Source organism: Gasterosteus aculeatus, chromosome 11, assembly GCF_964276395.1.
Source record: "Gasterosteus aculeatus chromosome 11, fGasAcu3.hap1.1, whole genome shotgun sequence".
NCBI lineage: Eukaryota > Metazoa > Chordata > Actinopteri > Perciformes > Gasterosteidae > Gasterosteus > Gasterosteus aculeatus.
The window spans coordinates 5608742-5623069 of NC_135699.1; the positions used below are offsets into that span (position 1 = coordinate 5608742).

General features: G+C 50.0%; 2 protein-coding genes across 17 annotated transcripts in view; one reads left to right on the forward strand and one right to left on the reverse strand.

Moving 5' to 3' along the window:
• The first annotated feature begins 618 nt into the window (after window positions 1-618).
• LOC120828260 (G-protein coupled receptor family C group 5 member D) lies at window positions 619-4562 on the forward strand. Of its 4 annotated transcripts, none has more exons than XM_040191736.2 (4): window positions 619-1113; window positions 1728-2918; window positions 3563-3615; window positions 3827-4562. In XM_040191736.2, the coding sequence occupies exons 2-4, from the start codon at window positions 1799-1801 to the stop codon at window positions 3899-3901; spliced, it is 1248 nt and encodes a 415-aa protein (XP_040047670.2). In that variant the 5' UTR covers window positions 619-1113; window positions 1728-1798; the 3' UTR covers window positions 3902-4562. The 4 variants fall into 4 exon arrangements, with proteins under 4 accessions (XP_040047670.2, XP_040047669.2, XP_040047671.2 ...); XM_040191735.2 differs by having other exon boundaries at window positions 684-1120; XM_040191737.2 differs by having other exon boundaries at window positions 864-1120; window positions 1750-2918.
• Window positions 4563-5218: 656 nt separating this feature from the next.
• Window positions 5219-14328, reverse strand: part of LOC120828264 (RNA binding protein fox-1 homolog 2) — a 34512-nt gene continuing 25402 nt past the window's right edge. For 4 of the 13 annotated variants that reach the window (XM_078084606.1, XM_078084602.1, XM_078084607.1 and 1 more), the window contains 7 exons: window positions 12467-12554; window positions 11889-11945; window positions 11444-11591; window positions 10552-10594; window positions 8772-8875; window positions 8406-8481; window positions 5219-8199 (listed from right to left, as the gene is read on the reverse strand). In XM_078084606.1, coding sequence (XP_077940732.1) covers window positions 8155-8199; window positions 8406-8481; window positions 8772-8875; window positions 10552-10594; window positions 11444-11591; window positions 11889-11945; window positions 12467-12554 — 561 coding nt within the window. In that variant the 3' untranslated portion in view covers window positions 5219-8154. Of the gene's footprint in view, window positions 8200-8405; window positions 8482-8771; window positions 8876-10124; window positions 10168-10551; window positions 10595-11443; window positions 11628-11888; window positions 11946-12466; window positions 12555-14328 lie in introns of all 13 variants that reach the window. The other 9 variants (XM_078084604.1, XM_078084600.1, XM_078084605.1 and 6 more) reach the window with 5 other exon arrangements.

Consider the following 14328-nt stretch of genomic DNA (forward strand, 5'->3'; position numbering starts at 1 on the left):
AAGGTAAAGTCAGGGATCACTAAGTTCAAAATTGATCAGCACTTCATTTAATAGTTGTTAAGAGTTTTGGACCAAAAGCCAACAGAGAAACAAGGTTGGTAGATTAAAGCTCAGAAACCACCAACTACCACGTCACCTCTTCAAACCTCCTTTAACGCCGTCGTCTTTCCCAGACACTGGGGTTCCTACGGTTTCTCTTTCTGAAAAACAATCTGCCCTCAGTGCCGAGTGACAGAGGATTAAACACGCAACGTTATGTTTGAACTCCTCCGGTTTTTAGGTGACAGTCAGGGGGACTCACGGTTTGGTATTAGTACATCAATGGGGTCATATGATACACACTCTTTTACAGAAACTGTATATGCATACAATTGTGCGCTACGGCACGCAAACAACTTGATGATCGAATAGACAGAGCTGTGTTTTCGCAGTGTGACTTTACAGTGGAAGAGAGACTTAAGGTTCGGCCGAACACACCCTATAAACTATTCACGTGTCCCGGCATGACGGGCGGTTATGCGTGGACTTGCAAAAGACAACAGTTGAAAACGCACTCTATTCTTGATGCAACTCCACCCGGGGCGAACTCACCACCTGCAAATATTGTTGCTGTGATTTACCGGTCACCAAGGCGACGGCCGGTCCCGGGCTCCTTATCCCGACGAGGCCGGGATGAGTCAGTTGGACTGCTTTGGTTTCACATGAACTTCTTGCTCACACCCAATCTAGAGCAGGGATGCAAATCCTTATGGAAAATGGATTCATAGCGTCGCTCTACTTCCCTGCGGGTGTTTCTGTGCATCATCCCCCTCCAGGTGCGTGTGTGAGCCCCACCTATACTGAGAGGGAGGGAACCAGCAGGTAGAAGGAGCAGGTTTCTCTGCTCTTACCCAACCTTTTGATGCAAAGAGAACAGCGATCTTCTGTCTCAGACCTCGGTGACTCCATCGCGCTCCACCCGACCTCATCTGGCGCTCTTCCTGTTAGCCGGGGCAGAAATATGGCACCAGCAGAGGAGGAGCAGTGAGCCGCTCGTTTAGTGCAAAGCGTCCAGGCAAAAATCAAGGCTTTTGCCGTGGGATTCGAAAGGCATCGACTCCCATGCCTCAAAAGGTAAAAGGTAAGTTCCACTGTTTTTCTTTATTTGCAATTTTTTGGAGATTGCCTTTGATAGTTTAAGTTAGAATCACCAAACATGTTGTTGCAGAAATACCGACCTGTATAGATGAAGGCCATTACGGGGGCAAAGTTAAGGGCCGGGGTCAATAATTAATTTAGTCATCCAAGAGGTCGCCGTTGATTCTCAGACCAAGGCTTCGGTCACAGGCTGGAAGAAGTAGCAATGAGTCAAGAGTAAATATCTCTCACCTCCCATCTGACCTGCATGTAAACCCTGTATGTTTGTGTGTTTCTTCCTGTCGGTCTGTGGCAGTTTCATGAGCTGAGGCAGCAGAATAGTTACCATTCATGCCTCACATCCATGTCGGGAGTCGTTTTTTTTCCCTCTCAGCGCTGGTCGAACACTCCTCGGCCTTGTTCTGGCATGTTTGTGCACTGCCGCTCCTCCGCTCCTTCACTCATGCTGTCAAACGGCTTTCCTCCCTTTTCTGTTTACCACGCTGGGACCTCTGTGTTCTGCCGTAATCCATTTCAACACGCCCTTTTCAGAGAAAACGCGTGCTTCAGTTTGGCGTTGTTGAAGCATTTTGTGTTTCTTGTCTCAAAAGGAAAATATCTTCTTTATCAAAGGACGTTGAAAAAGGAAGGACAGGATCCCCAAGTTGATTACTGACTAAATATGAAGATGGCCTTTTTATCAGCGATGCACCTTCTCCCTGTGGTCCTCCTCTTCTACGTCCCTCTCACCTGTCTATGCCAGACAGCCAACGGCAACACCAGCAACACCATAACCACCTCCGCTCCCTCTTCAAATGTTACATTCCCAAAGGACGTGCCGGGCTGCGGCAGAGAACTGAACCTCATCTACAGGCACCTGTGCGACCGTCGGGCGGCGTGGGGCATCGTGCTGGAGACGCTGGCCTCCGCGGGCTTCCTGTTCAGCTTGGGTCTCCTCCTGGCCCTGCTGGTCTGGTCCCTGTGGATCTGCACTTCATCGAGGAACCAGCGCGGCAGCATCGGAGGCACGGTGGCCAGCATGACCATGTTCTTTCTGGCCACAGCTGGGATCTTTGCCATCACCTTCTCCTTCATCATCCGCCTCACCCCCGAGACCTGCCCCACCAGGCTCTTCCTCTTCAGCGTGCTCTTCGCCCTGGCCTTCTCCTGCCTGCTGGCTCGCTGCCTTGCTCTGCTGGGCTTCGGGGCGGCCCGCGGCTGGGGGGAGCCCGCCCTGGCCCTGGGGCTCTTCACCGTGCAGGTCATCATCTCCACCCAGTGGCTGATTGTCGTGTTGGTCCGGGACAAGAAGCCCTGCGAGCACAGCCAGGAGGAGTTCGTCATGCTGCAGATCTACGTGCTGTGCCTGCTGGCGATCAGCCTGATCCTCTCGCTGCACTTCCTGCGCCGCTCCTGCTCCACGTACAGCTACAGCTACACGGGGGCCGTCCGCCAGCAGAGCCGAGCACATGCCACCATGCTCTTCCTCACGCTGCTGCTCTCCGCCTGCGTCTGGGTGGTGTGGATAGCGATGCTCGTCAGGGGAAACCCCGAACTGGGCCGGCGGCCTCAATGGGATGACCCGGTGGTCAGCATCGCCTTGGTGACAAATGGCTGGGTGTTACTGATTGGCCACGGGTTGTTCCAGGTGGCCTGGTTCTGCAGGGGGGAGGCCAAGTCCAAGGATATCCCTCTGAGCTTTGCAGGTTGGACCAGCCCCAGTGCAGACATCCCAGGGCTGGCCAGCCAGAAGCACGGGAGAGAAAACGGAAGCTTTGAGAGCGATAGTGACAAGAGCAGAGGTGAGACGCTTTCCTTATTGGACAAGCTGAGAGGTGATCGATTGGAAGGTTGTTAATCGTGCAAAGGGGGGGGACAAGGGATGTAAAAAGGATTAATAGTGCAACCAACCATCAAGTCATTACATGAAAATGTCATGAAATGTCATCCAAAATAGGACAACAGTAGAATAAAAGATATTTAAGGGTGTAATAAACACAAATAAGAGCATTAATGTAATGGCTGATGACTACTATCTAAACATACAGTGGACCAACTCCTCTGTGTGTGTAGCCGGGTCATTGGCGTGCGCTTTAGGTGCATGTGCGTGCATGTGAACGTGTCCACCGCTCTGCGCTGCTCTCCTACGGCGGATACAGCCGATGGCGCCATCACAGCTCGCACGTTCTGTCTGCACCGTTAGCCGCTAGCTAGGCTCAAGTGTGGCCTTGCTGAGAGCCTTTTGAAAGAAATCTGAAATCTCGGATTCAGTACCTGTAATTTCCCAGGTGATAAAGAGTTGACAAAACATCAAGCAGCTGCAGAATAATGGTTTCAGCTCTAGGAAAAATAAAGATAATTACACATAATCACTGTGCCTCTCTGTATGAAGAACAGTGCATAATGGACCGATAACTAGCTGACTGGATCGTGTCTCTCCCCTCAGGCGGGAGGCTTGAGCAATCTCTGCGATCACCCTACGATGGATTCTCTGTGTCAGTGAGTAATGAAGCATTAGGATCAACAATCTGACTTCTCAGGCTCTACAATTAAGAGGCGTGACCTTTTCACTACTGGAGTCAATTATAGCCGTGTCACATTGTAAGGTTAATGAGTGCTCTGTTTATCGGGGCTTATACGAACTGCACTGATGCGATGAGTGTGTGATTCTATGTTTCTGTGTGTGTGTGTGTGTGTGTGTGTGTTTCAGGAAGTTGACACAGAGAGAGATTACACCATTCCGCGCCCGCAGACCACCAACTATCGGGAACCTTATGAATATTAATTAAAAATCACTCACACAAACTGATCGATAACATGAATCCAAACTGCGGGTCACTCATGCACTAATGTGTACCCGGGACATGCTTTTCCTATGTTTTGTTTTCTTGTGCAACTGTAAATATAATAGTATTTTAAATGTGCTACTAGGATTTAAAATATATCACAAAAGTAATTAAAGAGAAGATTAAAAAAACAGACAGAGCAGAATGACTCATCTGCCTGTGGAGGGTGAACGGGTGCAGATTGTCTTTCTTCTGGTGGGAAACCCACATAAAAAGCTTCCCAGAAGAAGGGAGTCTTCATGACCGTGTGCGTGCGTGTGCCTCTGAGATGGCGTGTAATAGCCCCGAGGTGATGGAGGAGGCGTGAAACTGTCACTCTGAAGGTGCCAAACTGTTGAGTGGGGAAGAGGCTTCCGTGAACAACAGAGAGGAGCGAGGGAGATGAGATGGGATGAGATGAGATAGGACACCACAGGAGCCGGGATGGGACCGTGGTAGACTCGTGCCATCACTGCTTAACATCATGCTCAGAGTGTCCTCGCAGGCTCCGCTAAGTTAAAACAGTGGCTGTTTTCTGCCTGCATAAAACACAAGGACGCGCTTTACTCCTTTAACGCCACGTGCTGGTGCTCTAAATAAAAGGATTCATCTGTGAAACGATTGATTGTCATAAAGCCTCGTTTCTCCCACTCAGTCTGCACCGACGGCCCACCGAAAAGCTCCAAACCAGTCAGTGCCCCCCACGGCCCCCACCACACAGCGAGCAGGGTGCGGTACCGCACCTTCACCACCGCGGGGCAGTGTTTAAACACGCCGCGATAAAACCAGTCGGAAGGGACTGCTGAACTTTCACCGTCTGAAGGAAAAGGCCCGAAAACATAACAGCATGCGAGAACTATGATGTCATTTAAGCAGCAGAAGAACATCATCTACATAAGTCAGTTTTGAACTACATTCCGTCGGTTAAGCGGCCTGCAGCGACTCCTTTGACACCCAAAGATCATGATTGCAATAGATGCAATCTTGCCCCCCCCCCCTTCCAATTCTTCTAACCTCGATTGGCCTCTTGTGCATTAAAGCAATTAGCAGGGATATGAGGTTTCCCGCCCATCTACGGCCATTAACTCCAGATGCAATTAAAGATTGTTCCAGATCCTCAAACCCCCCCACCCCCAACCTCGACAGTGATGAGAAAGTTGGGAGTGTTTACCGCCGTTGTTGCCATCCATCATCTGACTCACGCTGGCTGGTGGTGAGGAGGAGGAGGAGGAGGAGGAGGAGGGTGGTGCTGGGTAATAAGAACTCACAGACCAGTATAAAAACCAAACAGTTTATTTATTATATACATTCAATAATAAGAGAATAAACAGAAGGCAGACACACGGATGGCAAAAATAAAACATTGTGAGAAAATACATTTACTTATCGAAAAGAATCACTTGGATAAATGAGCTTTAAAGAGCATGTGACGTTTAACAAAACAAAAATAATCCACATGCAATTCAAACTCGTTCGTGAGATCCCTGTACAAAAAAATAAGAACTCCTACTGCGTTGACTCTGCACAGTGCAGGGGGAGGGAGGAGGGGTGGTGTCATGCTGCGTAGCGCTGCGGCCTCGCTCACCCACTTCAGCTGAGTTTCCTCTCACATTTTGCATCATAATTACCGTTGTGTCATTGTGGTTATTTTTCTTGGGTTTTGTTTTATTGTCATCATAAAAGCAAACCGAGGAGGGTCAGGGGGGTCGGGGTCGGGGGCTGGTGATCAGAGAAGCGGCTACAGAGCGTCGATAACCGGATTGTTTAAAGCAGGACCGAAGCGGCTTCCGTAGAGCGTCACAGGCGCTCGCCTCCCCCCTGCCTCTCTTTGCGGAGGCCCCCCCGGCCCCTCGCATAACATCAGTTTCCTTCCTTCTGCTATGTAAATACAGCCCCCCCTTCTCCTCCTCCTTCTCCTCCTCCAGCACTATGATTTGAATTCATGCACTTAAAATGAAAAAGGTTCTCTGGCTGTCCCCTTTCCTCGCTCACAAAAGCATGCGTAGCAACACTTCTGATAACACTTATAAGGAATAATAAGACACAAAAAAGAGGTAATGCGCGTCAAAAATACTCATTGGACCTACTGCACACGGTTTACACAGTCATACAAAAACATTACCCTCCCCCACCCCCCCCTTTCCCTGCACCGTGTGTGCTGCCCTGAAAAGAAAAAAGACAGCAGGGGACGTTGTCGTCCTGTCAGCTCAGCTTCTCACCTTCACCACCAGTGTCCCTGCACCGAGCCACCCGCGCATTGTCCTGTTGGGAGGGGCCTCCGCTGACGCGGTTGTGCACGTTTGCCTCCTTTTAGGTTGCCAGTAATTCGGCTCTAATGGCAGACGCAACACAAAATATCCGCTCCAGACGTTCTGCTTGTCCCTCAGGATTCCATCTGCTCTGATTTCCCTCGTCTGCAGCAAACGCCTCCGCGCTGCGCTGCACGTTTCGTGCGCTAACTGGAGAGGAAAAAGAAGCCAATAGATGAGCGTCTGTGAACTCAATTCAATTTAACCAGGTTTGTTTGTTTGTTTGCTTGTTTTCTTTCGGAATTCCACAAATTGCTGTTCTCCGCCGTATTTTTGTAGACGCTGCTTCAATAGCCTTTTCCCCAAAGAGCTGTTTCAACTCTGGGCTGAAAGACGCAGCGTCGACCGACAGATTAGTTAAAAATATAACAAAATAAAAAAGGCACACCAAAAAAGAAAAAGAAAAAAAACGAAGATCAACCACAAACTTATGAAATACATCAGGACCAAAAAAAGAATGTGCTTTCTTCAGAAAATCTTTGGAACCAAAAAAGGCAAATAATAGCAACAACAACACAGTGAGAGTATATGGAGACGTGATAAATACGGGGCAGAGACGAGGTGGCTGAGGAGAACTAACACGATCCCAGAGAGCGCGATGACGGATTTAAAAATTCTGAAATGATGTGGTTCATGTGGCGTAACGGCGCCTTAAAACAAATAGGGCTGGGGGGTAAATTCTGGTTGCTTCACAACCCCTTCAGGTGAGCGCATCTCTCCGTGTCCAGCGTATGTTGTGATCCGGTCTGTTGGGAGGGAGCCTGGAAACCGGAGGCGGGAACACCTCGGGGGCCAGGAGGGATCCCGTTTGGCAGATGCTTTGTTCGCCGCCTCGGCTCCACTAAATCTAGTCCATTCGTGTTCGATGGGCTTCTTTGTCCGTCCATCTGTCCCGCTGCGTGGGGGAGGGGAGGCGCTGCACTGGCTTCTCAGAATGGACGCAGCTGGGACAGATGACCTCCCGTGTTAGTGTTGCACTGGTACAGTAAGAGGTGTGTGGACCGGCGAGAAGGACAAAGGAACGCTTCCACCTGGTTTCTATGCAAATTCTTGTCGGTGGCGGCAAAACTAAACAGATGAAGGAAAAACTGAGGTAATGCAGAAAAAATAAATCTTTGTTTTCCTTGTCATTTCCTCCTTTTTGAGATTTTTTTTGCCTTTCCTTTTAAATTTGTAGGGGGGCGGGAAGAATAGATTTTTTTCCCATGCGGTGTTTGTTGTTGCCAGGACAACGGTGGTTTCTGTCGGGCCGGATCGGTCCCGATTCCCTCCGGCTGAATGCCGGCGTATTCCAGCTCAGCAACCCAACGAGAACGATTCCTGCATCTTCTGGATGGAGCCGTCCGTGTGTCCCCACCATGAAGCAGAGCGGGCGCTCCACCTCCACGTAGTGTTTAAAAGAGATCCGTACCTTTGATGGCGACATTCAGAGGAAAATGTACAGTAAACAGAGTACTTGGTGTTTGAATGAGAGTGTTTATATATGGCAGCGTATATATTCTAAGATCAGACGTAGAGGAAAAAAAAAAAAAGGTGAGCGGGATCACTCGGGATCAGCAGTCTCTCTCCTTCCAGGTCCCGTAGTGTTAAAACAGTCCTAAATTGTGCACCCCCCGGAGTTCAAAGTAGCACGGGACAGTCCTGGCAGGTAGGTCCTTGTTCCGCCGTTGAAGAACACGGGGACAAGAGTTCGAGTTGATGGTGTGGCGAATGACTTCCCCTCGCCACGGAGGTAAAGAAGAAACAAACACACGGGTCGCCAATATAGTCCGCCTGCAGAGGAATGGTGCGGGGGGGGTGGACGGGGCGGAGGGGGGGGGGGGTGTTGCTGGACAAAGAGCTTGAAAAAATAGGGTTTTGGAGCGATGTGTGAAATTCCTCCGGATGGGATTTGAGGTTTTCTTTTAGTAAGGAGCAAACCTACTGTACCCTGCCCGGTATAGACTGGCCTGCAAGACACAGAAGGGACAACGGTTACAACTAAATATGAGCCATGTGATATATATATATATATATATATATATATATATATAGATAGATAGATCTATATATATATATATATATATAGATAGATCTATATATACGCTGGATCAGAAGAACAGACAGAAGTGGGCGGGGCTACACAAAAAAATGTATTCATGTCCGTTTTACTCACCATTGCTCCCACTCCGTAGGCGGCGGCGGCCGGGGACAGAGCGTGGTAGGGATCCGTAGTGTACACCCGGCCATAACTAGTAACACAAACACGACACACAAGACGTTACACATTTGTCACACTGTCCTCCATTAACCCCGGTGTTACACGTGAGGGGGCGCTGGGCCTTTTCTGTCGGACGTTACGCTGCATCCGGTTATCCCGCCACATTCAAGTGAAGACTACATTTCACGGTTAAAGTCCGTCCGGCTCTCACTCTGATGTCATGCATTAGTGCCGCGTCACTGAACACGGACGTCCTCCCACACGCAGAGGTGTCTCTCTGGTATCCCAGCCGAGGCATTACGTGTCCCGGGTTCTCCTCACCTGTCGCTGTAGGCAGCGGCTGCGGCGGTTGCTCCGGTTACGGCCGTTGGCTGAGCGTAGCGATACGCGGCGGCGGCGGCGGCAGCAGCAGCGGGGTAGCCTCCCTAAAGACACACACACACACACCAAATATAATTAAGTCACATGGCTGGCAGCAGGGAGACACCCGGGCATATAGAGATGCAGTATACTGACACTTATAATATATTGTGAATATGCAAATATATAATAATAAACATTATTTTTAGAAATACTAAAAAAAAAAAAGAATTATAATTGTATGAAAGCTGAAGCCTATTCATGCGTTCACAACTGAAACACTGATGGGGGGGGGGGGGGGGGGGGGGGGTGTTGGACGCTTTGTCAGTGAGACAGAGAGGAAATTGGACTGTGGCGGTTCTATTTTTACCACTGGGGGTAAACAGTGGAAGACTAAACGTACACACGGTTGAGGCCGCACAGAAAGATCGTTGTCTCTCGTCAGGACAGAAATTAAAGCAGTGACGTCATACTTTGGGAGAAGGCCTACAGTTTGAGGACACCAAAGGAGTGAGACATTTATTACAAACACAACAGCATTTTCTATTGTTTGGGGGGTTTTCACGTCAATTCTGGCAAAAAAGAATCAGAGGAAGATGGAAAAAAAAAAAAGAGTCACATGCACACAAACTCACCCACACAAGCCTATGCTGACTAGTTAAATAAGCTCCTGCACTGAGACCACATGCATGAGCCAAATTAAAGTCCAAACCTATCAAACAGAAACTAAACGGCACCGCGTTTGGACTCGATCGGAACAGAGCACACAGCGAAGCACCCCGGCATCATGAAGGCACAGAGAGGTGCTTTCTGGGTAAATTGGGGGAAAGGGGCCCCCGGTGTGTCCGCATGCAGCAGCGCATGCTCCAGCCACCCTCCCAGCAGGGATGGGAGCGGTTCATCCAGGATGTTCTCCCATCCCGCCGTCGGCCTTCCAGTTTGAAGGAATAATGCAGGAAACCTTTGGTTTAGGATTAACCGTCACGGTTGCATCGGATTTCTATTTTCTACTAGAAACTAGAGTTTCTCCAAATCTAGGCAACCGGACAAAAGAGACCGGCTTCTCTTCAGGAAAAATAAATACATGAAAAACCATGTAGTGGTTTAGTAAACAAAAAACATACAAAGCCCACCCCCACAAACAAAAACAGCGCACTTTTCAGTGAGTTAGAACACTAAAGTGAAGCAAAAAAAACAAAAAAGTTGTTTAAACAACTAAAAGTTGTTCCAGATCAGATGGGGAGGTGATTGATAACCAGAGGAGCTGATAGTGACACGGTGCACACGGTGGGTTTGGTGGTGAGTTGACCCTACCTGAGGCAATCTGGGACTAAGGACTGAGTCCTGAAACACTAGTCTATAGAGAGAACAGAAACAACCGTCGTCAACCCGGATACACAAACACACACACTCTTGTTCAGACACTCGCACACTGTTGCATCCGCCCACAGAGCCGCCTTCATGGTGGTGTTCGACGCGCTCCGTCCTGTCGCTGAGATTTCACGGCCGTCTTTGAATCAACGCGACCCGCTTTGACCCAGCTGGGTTTGGGGCAGGACAAAAATAGACGAATGAATCTGCTTTCGTCGTTCACCTTTACGCGGGCAGCTCTGTGCAGCGCATGACTAGGCGCTCATGCAGAATCAACCCCCCCGGGGGGGAAAAACAGGAGAGCAGCAGGAGGTCGTGAGGGGAGAGCAATACAGAGAGGGTGTGTTTGGTGGGAGGCGAGTTTACTTACATACAAGTCTGCAGCTCCGTAAAACCCATCCTGATACACCACACTGAGAGAAGAAGGAAATGGCAGGGGGGGGGGGGGGGGGGGTGCAAAACGGAGCGGTGCACAGTCCCAAAACCAGAGTGGATGGAGGTCAAAACACAGCGACAAAACAAGAAAAGATGGCATGGGAAAGAGAGAGGGGGGGGGGGGAGAGAAAAGTAGTTATTTCACACCCATGCAGCATGCAGAGAAAATACAACTTCCATGTAAGCTTCTCAGCCAAAAAGCTAAAGCATCAAACGATGGGCTTGTGGTGAAAATACATGGAGCTGGTTGCTCCCGGTTACCACAGAAGGATACTTGGTAGGTTACCCCCCCCCCCCCGCTCATTTAATGTTGTTTAGCTGCATTTGATCATTGTCATACTGAGCCAAATAACAATAACAAATAACAGACTGTGACAGTCGCCCACCATTAGCATCACAGCATCGACGTGCACGGTGCGCAAATCATGAAGTGACAAAAAACAAACGAATACGGGTCACAGCTCATTTAAATAACGGCCACCAAATCTGAGGCTTCTGTGTAAACTGTGCAGTGTGGTTTTCTGTGTGTGTGTCTGTGTGTGTGTGTATTCATGCTAATCTGCGAGTCTATTCAAATGAACCTCTGATGGAAGAATCCCATCAGCGTGTCGACTCGCTGCTCAACGGTTCAATGACCGACCGGCAAGGTGTGAGGTGTGAATAATGCGTGAGCGCGCGAGGCGAGTTAAGCCGCTTCAAAAAGGACCAGGAAAAAAAATGATTGCGGGGGAAACTGGTTATTCGTGAGTTCACTCAATCTCCTCGAGCGCGCGCGCGAAAATCCGGCAACTGCGGCGCAACTGCGGCGCACGAGCGGCGCTTCTTACCCGGGGTAGGTGGGGATGGCGGGCTGAGGCACGGCGGCCCGCACTGCGCTGTAAACGGGCCGGCCCCGCCCCCTCAGGTGGGCGCCGCGGAACGCCGCCGCTGTGGTGGCCGCCGCGGCCGCCGCTGAGGGGTATGGGAACCCTGGGACTGAAGGACGAGAAAGAAGGTGGGTCAGCAGCTGATCTAGAGGAGGAAAAGGTAACGACGCAAGGGGGGTGGGGGAGGTGGTTGGGGTAGGGGGAAAGGACAATGTAAGCAGAAGAAGTCCAGATGAATTAAGGAGGAAAGAAAGAGCGGCGGGGGAACACTCCCGCCGCGGCCTTGAGGGCCCGCTACCAGTAAAGGCATCAATATGAATCAAAGATCGGAATGTGATTAAAGCGGAACGTAGTCCGTGGGCACGGATTTTAAAATGTGGGTGAAGCGGACGGAGGCCGGCCTTACCTGCGTAGATCTCAGGGCCGTACACGGCGCCCATCATGGGACTCAATTTCCACCCGGCTGAAGGTCACACAGAGAGGAAGGGGCACTTAATTATTATGAGCATTCAATCCTACAGTCTTTGCCCCCGCTGCACCGTTACGCCCCCCCCACGCCCTCTCCCGCCCCCCCCCACGCCCTCTCCCGCCCCCCCCGCACCTGACCTCGATTCCGCTAGACGCGCTCAGCAAAGCACTTATGAAGCAGTACGCGTTCCCTGAACTCCTCCAGCACACTGCGCTGTGGCTGCATGAGCATCACGGGGAAATGTTGTTATACGTGACTTCACGGGAATAACCCGTAATAATCACCATCATTAGGATTATTTTGTTCACTATTCTGCAACGATGCTGCCAAGACCGACTGGGGTCAAGTTGACTACACCGCTTTCCTTCAGCTCACATCGCGGCTGGTGGGTGGTGGCAAAAATAACACCACGAAAATAAACACCCTGCAGCCGGTTTGCGGACGGCCTTACATAACGCGGTCCGGCTCCAACTTCTCCCTCCACCCGCTTCCCTGTGTGCGTGTGCGTGTGTTACCGTAGGGCAGCGTGCTCAGGGCCTCTCCGTTCGGGTACGGGCTGACCATTTTCTTGTTGGTCATCACCCTGGCGGTGGCGTTATTCACCTGGGGGACGGAGGAGCAGGAGGTCAGACACACGACGCTCGGGACAACCGAAAAGAGGTGCACAGACGCAGACGCAGGGGCCGATGTGTGCGTGTGTGTGTGTTTTGTTCAGCATGCTGGTGTTTATGCCTCCATCCCTTTGTGTGTACTTATTGTGTAGTTACTGCGTCGGTAAAACCGAGGACTTGTGTCAACATCTAGTTTAAAAGAAAGTATTAAGTGTTGCTGCCTTGCTGACTTTACACTTTTAGAACACCGTCCCTGGTGCTACACCAACGACAACAAACGTAACTCCTGCCACGGCTGCCGACTCTTTCGGTGATTAAACGTGGGGGGAGGGAGGGGGGGGGGCGTTAAGGGGATTTTCCGTCACTATGCAATTAAAAATGCCCACAGATTTGGTGACTCATTGTGGACTCGTTGTGAAGGAGCAGCAGTGCAAAACTGAGCCGCACAGGCGAAAACATTGCGCGTGCTGTTGTTTAGCTCCCTGGATGCGTGTGCGTGCCGGCTGACATTTCGGTCTAATGCCGAGCGTTCAATCCAAGATGGCCGATAATCTCCTCTCTGAGCTTCAAAGGCTCCCACTGCCGTCCCTTCATCTGTCCACGTCTTCCTTTGATGGGTCTTAAGAGAAGGAGATCGGGGCTCCAGTGCCGCATCTGACCGCCAACATTAACGACCTTCTGGCTAAATGAGGAGGGGGGGGGGACGAGGACGGGGGGGCGCTGAGGACTGAGAGTCACACTTCTCCATTTAAGAGCGCATTAAGGCTTCGGCGGCTCCCTCGCTCTCTCAGTGAGTCATATTCTGGGTCCGCGGGGCGTCGTTTCCCTCATTGCGGATGACAAGGTCGCCGGCAAGCGGTTCAATTAGCCTCGCTGGCGGCCGCGACTGACCACGGGTGTCTGAGTGGAAACATTTTCAAATGTAAAGCTAACGGATCGTTTCTTTTTGGACTTTTTCCACAATGAAGTTCTTTGTTGAGCGGTTACGTGCGATGAAGAGTTAAATGGTGCGTCCGTGTGTTCAGCGTGTGTGCACGTGGTTGTGTCATGTGCAATCACTGAAACGGGGGGTAGAAGGTTGACAGGAACACATGCAAATCAACAGAACATGGAGGCAAATCTCAAAGTGTTAATAGTCAAAAATAAGAAAAACATTCAGGCTGTCCTCGTCCCACTTGCCCCTCCCAGTCTGGCCTGAGCAGTAAAACCAGGACAAAATGAAGTCACATTTCCATATGAAACCAAACTTGTGGGGTTTACACAGCCTAAAAAATAAAGTCAAACAAAAATATTTACAAGGGAGAGAAAGGGGGGTGCAAAAAACATCTGTTCGACAAAATCAAGTCATATACCACAGAGATTACACGCAGCCAAATATGGGCGCAACACATGACCAAGAGTGAGTAACGAACCAAAAAACGTAAAAGTTCAGCCAATCAGCAAGCGTCGAATGCAGCATAGAGACCATCCAAACAATCGCAGCACTCCCACATGGAACACGAGACGAAGATGTGACGGATACGCTCAGAGGAAAGGATGCAGGTGAGAGGTAAAGAGACAGAGCCAGTCCATATACAAAAAACTAAACATGGGAACAGAAAGATGGAGTGAAGAGAAAGAGGAAAGGAAAAGAAAAGGTTTACATGAGCAACACAAAAAAAAAGAAAACTATTAACAATTATCGGTTTTCAAAAACAAAACATGAATCCCAAGGTGCATCATTCAAATAAAGCAATTAGATTTGGTGACCATTCTCCTGAAAATCT

Bases quoted from the DNA above. Each gene is read 5' to 3' on its own strand.
- LOC120828260 (XM_040191736.2), top strand. From the start codon at position 1,799: ATGAAGATGGCCTTTTTATCAGCGATGCACCTTCTCCCTGTGGTCCTC. The intron at 2,919-3,562 runs GTGAGACGCTTT...CTCTCCCCTCAG, and splicing joins CGATAGTGACAAGAGCAGAG to GCGGGAGGCTTGAGCAATCT. The intron at 3,616-3,826 runs GTGAGTAATGAA...TGTGTGTTTCAG, and splicing joins ACGATGGATTCTCTGTGTCA to GAAGTTGACACAGAGAGAGA.